Genomic DNA, 4,305 nt, shown 5'->3' with positions numbered 1-4,305 from the left:
AAAATCAGAGTATTATGAATATCAATTAAGTTGCTTGGTAACCTTTCTGGAGCGTCCGGTCACGCATCTTAATTAATATTCATGAGCTCGTCGTGATTCGTTTATTCGCCTTCTGAGCACCGCCTACTTTCCCACGTCTGCCCTTCAGCCAATCCGTCGTAATTAATATTCATGAACTAAGCCTTCTTCGTAGTGTGATTACTAAACTTGCTGCCGGGGGCGTGGCGTGGGCTTTGCCGGTTCTAGCAGCAGACACAATGAAACGAGGGGCAATGTAGGACACCACGTTGGGGCTCGAAACGCAGACACGCCGGTAGCGTATTATTATTTTTTTTAACTTCTTTTTTGATATTTTTTAAATCTTTTATTTCATTTGTTTTGCTTGTATTTACTGTATATAGATAGCAGAGGCCGCTGCTGATGAGAACAAAACAACGAGTTGAAAGTCTTTGGAGAAGAACCGAACGGGCTCAGGAAACGAGGCTCCCCATCATAACTTTTGCTTTGCCGTTAAACGCAGTCACGTTAAAATGTCGTTCGCCTACTCGGATTATCTGGCCGCCGAGTGTCTGGTGTCGATATCCAGCGGTCCCGTCCTCCATCGACCCACCCCGGTGTCTGGTGCGGCTCAGGCCCCTCCTCAGGGCCTTCCTGCCGCGGAGCCGGACGGGTCGAGCGAGGACAGGGAGGTGCGGGAGACGCTCCGGTTAGAGGGGGCCAACATGATGACGGTGGCGGAGATCCTCACCGACCTGCATGGCAAGTTTCGTCCCATGTCGGCCTACTCCGAAAGCAGCAACTCGTCGTGCGGAGAGAGCGGCTACACCACGTTGTCAGACTCCACCACCCCAACGCCGACCATGACCCCCTCTGCCACCCCTGTCCCGGGACAGTACAATAACACCCCTCAGCAGATTTGGGGAGGAGGGGGCGCACCCCGGTCCCCCACCAAGCGTCACCCCTGTACTTTCGACGGGTGTGACAGGGTGTACGGCAAATCATCCCACCTGAAGGCGCACATCAGGACCCACACAGGTAAGCTGAAGCGCATGGCAGGGGAGGGCATGGTCGCCAATGCTGCAGATATCATTTGTATTCATACCCGAATATAGGTATATACATACAGAATAGAGTATAAGTACTCTATATATGCGACTATAAGTCCTCTATATATGCGAATTTATAAATACGGTCCAACTTGTATGAAATTATAGTTTTATAAACTGCATGTCGCATTAATTGGTTGTAAAAATTATTTTGTTGAATAAGCATATTATGGAGGGTTTTAACAGTCGGCTGTGTTTTATTAGAGAGTAACTTTTAATTATCGACCGTGTGTTTGTTGACTGTTGTCAGGGGCTCCTGTCCATTCTAACCAACGGCTCTGAATAGAGATATTAAAAGTTAATTTGTGGATAATAATGTAATTCACTACTCGTTAGTTGAACAAAAGAGTGGGAAAACTCCTAACTGTGGCCTCCGAACAAAGAAAGTTTATGAACAAAGGAAGGAGCGCGTGAGGGAGGACCGAGTATAGTATAGTATAGTATAGTGACGAGCCTCATATTTGCATGTGAACAGAGCTCGAGCACCGAACGCTCGTGTGCGCGCGCAGGATCCCATTTAAATGCACTTTCTGTTATTTGGCTAAAGCTAAAAGAGCTATTTAAGCAACGCACCTGGCCTCTCTTCTTGAGCCGTTCACAAACGGTCTATTACTATTTGGTTTTGTTCATGAATTGAAGTGCAATGTGGAGAAAAGGTGCCCGCTTTTAACGGACACGAGTTCAGACGGCTCCCTCACGAAAATGAACTATGGTTTTAATATATTAAAAGGTAGTAACCATGTTTTTTTTGGCATATTGACCACCATTTGTATAACCACAGTTTGACTACAAATACCATTAAACTATAGAGTGTAGCAAAACCGTGGTCAATTTGTGGTTCCCATTATTTAACTAACCATGTTTTTTTATTTGTAGTAAAACCATGGTTAATTTTCGTAAGGGTTGTAGTACAGTTACTAGTAGTACACCACGCTAAGAAATCTTTAGTACAGTGTACTAATGATATACTAGTACAGTGGCAACTAAACTGATAAACATTAGTGCAGTAGTTCGTACACTCACAGAATAAGTCATCCAGTACAGTACAAATTAAAGGCTAGTACACTAATGAAACACTAGAGGTGCATTCCATTCAACCATAAGGGCCCTGCGATGTTTACTTCACAGGGTGATCTGCCATCTTAAGTGAGATTCCAATCTGAAGAGTACTGGTACTGTCTGCGTCCCACAGTATTACAAGTAGAGTATTATCTCTACAAGTTATGCATATTAATACAAGATATGTCTCCCTTCAAAGAAAAAAAGCGTGGATGTCATTGACTTTCAGTCTTTTCAAGTACATTTTATGTTTTAAATGTTTGTAAGGCCAAATTATATTGCTTTTGAATTTTCTAAAGTACAGAACAATGGCTATTAATGAAACGTACAATAAATTATTAAGTCAAATACAGACCTATTGCATGGTAATTATAGCTATAAAAACTATGCCCAACCCTAACCGTACCCCTTAAATAAAATTAACAATTACTGTACAATTTCATGATCAAAATACTTTAAAACTGGGGAAAACGATTTATAGAATATGATAAGTATGCCTTATAACTATAATTACTATAATTTTTTTTGAGTGTGGGTGGCAATTGCGAAGCTAGAAATAAAAGGTAAAGTAGAAGAAGAGAGGTACAACCATAGACTGTAAAAAAACATGGACGTATTGTCCGTGACGTCACCCGTAGGTTTCTGAAGAGCATTTTGAAACCTAAAGTGGGCGGAGCCGGCCGTCGCCATCTTGGCAGCGCATCACCGTGCGTCACTCTCGGATAACTGAAAATGGGCAAAGAGGCGGGACGTGGGTGGAGCTGGTTGCTGAAACCACGCCTGCTTAGCTTGACGGTGGTGACAGCAGCGGCAGTCCACCTGTCACTCAAGTGGCCACGCCCTTAATTATGCAGAACTTTAAGGCTTAATATAATCTAAACGGATAAGTACTCCCTTTTGGAGCCAGTCTCTAGTGGCCAGTTGATGAATTGCAGTTTAAGTCACTTCGTGTTGGTTTCAAGAGAGAGACCGGAAGGTTGCCGCTTGGGTACAACATCAGTGATTCCTGGGGGAGGGGCTCTGATGAAATTCCCCAATTGGCTGTTTCGTTACAGGGGGTGTTACTTGCAGGGGTGCGGTTTGTAACACAGTCGGATACTCTTGAATCCGTAGGGCACTGTCAACAGCTTAGGGAAGAAGGGTACATCAATACATCACTTCACAGGAAGTGAAGAGTAGGGTTGAGTACCGAACTCTGTACTTTTAAGGGTACCGACCGAATTGCGTCGGTACTACAGAGTACCGATTCACGTTAAATCAATTGGTGCCAAATTTCGGTACCTGAGAACGCATCTGGCCTGCAACTTGTTCAAACAGCACACAGGGCAAGCCGAAATGTTCTGAAGTGTGGTTGCATTTCTAGGGCCATATGGTTTCTGCAAAAACGCGGACAGGATCACGGAGTCGATTCATAAAAACATAATTTACTCTATAGCGCGGAATGCCACGGAATTCGTCAATTTTGGACGAATAAATCAGATCCATCTCCCATTCTAATTACGTCCTTTGGCTGTTTACCGTTTTATTTATTTTCTTTTTCTGCTGATGGCCCGCGCTCGACTTGAAGCAGCGCTGCTTAGACCTCGATGGGTGTGTCATCAAAGTACTGCCAGAGCTATAAGAGAGTGCAGACGTCTCCATATGCTTTCTCTCGCTGTACTTTGATGTCATACACCGATCAATCTTCAAGCGGAACACACCTCGTTACTCTGGCGTGTCACGTGACCGAGTGTAATCGCAGTCTCTGCGATTGAAAAATCGTGTTTTTTCATATCGCGATATTATCGCAAATGCAATTAATCGTTCTGCCCTAACAAATACTGAAGCACGCGTGACGCTCGCGGTGATTTTCGGCCTCTGCGTTTCACTATATGACGGCATGAACACAAAAACATAATCTCCAGAGCTGCTGTGAGAGTCACTTCACGAGAATTATACCATTTCATTTGAGAAAACTAGCATCATCATACTGTATAGCCTACACACAGAAACTTCATGGCAACCTGTCAAAATAAAAGGACGGTTTAACATGTAACGGAAATATATTACTCTTGTATTACTTTTGTACAGTATAATGTACATCTTTACATATTCAATTTTCTATCAAATTTAAATAAAACAATTAAATGATAAAAATAAA

At 43.3% G+C, this 4,305-nt stretch overlaps 1 protein-coding gene across 1 annotated transcript in view; it reads left to right on the top strand.

Moving 5' to 3' along the window:
- The first annotated feature begins 237 nt into the window (after positions 1-237).
- Positions 238-4,305, top strand: part of LOC107722210 (Krueppel-like factor 9) — a 19,467-nt gene continuing 15,399 nt past the window's right edge. The window contains exons 1-2 of the mRNA XM_016530474.1: positions 238-313; positions 402-1,035. Of these exons, the coding sequence (XP_016385960.1) occupies positions 531-1,035 (505 nt within the window). The 5' untranslated portion in view covers positions 238-313; positions 402-530. The remainder of the gene's footprint in view (positions 314-401; positions 1,036-4,305) is intronic.

Source organism: Sinocyclocheilus rhinocerous, unplaced genomic scaffold (genome assembly GCF_001515625.1).
Source record: "Sinocyclocheilus rhinocerous isolate Xijiao unplaced genomic scaffold, SAMN03320098_v1.1 scaffold161, whole genome shotgun sequence".
Classification (NCBI taxonomy): domain Eukaryota; kingdom Metazoa; phylum Chordata; class Actinopteri; order Cypriniformes; family Cyprinidae; genus Sinocyclocheilus; species Sinocyclocheilus rhinocerous.
Note: the sequence above shows the minus strand (reverse complement) of the source record. Positions and strands in the feature narration are given on the sequence as shown.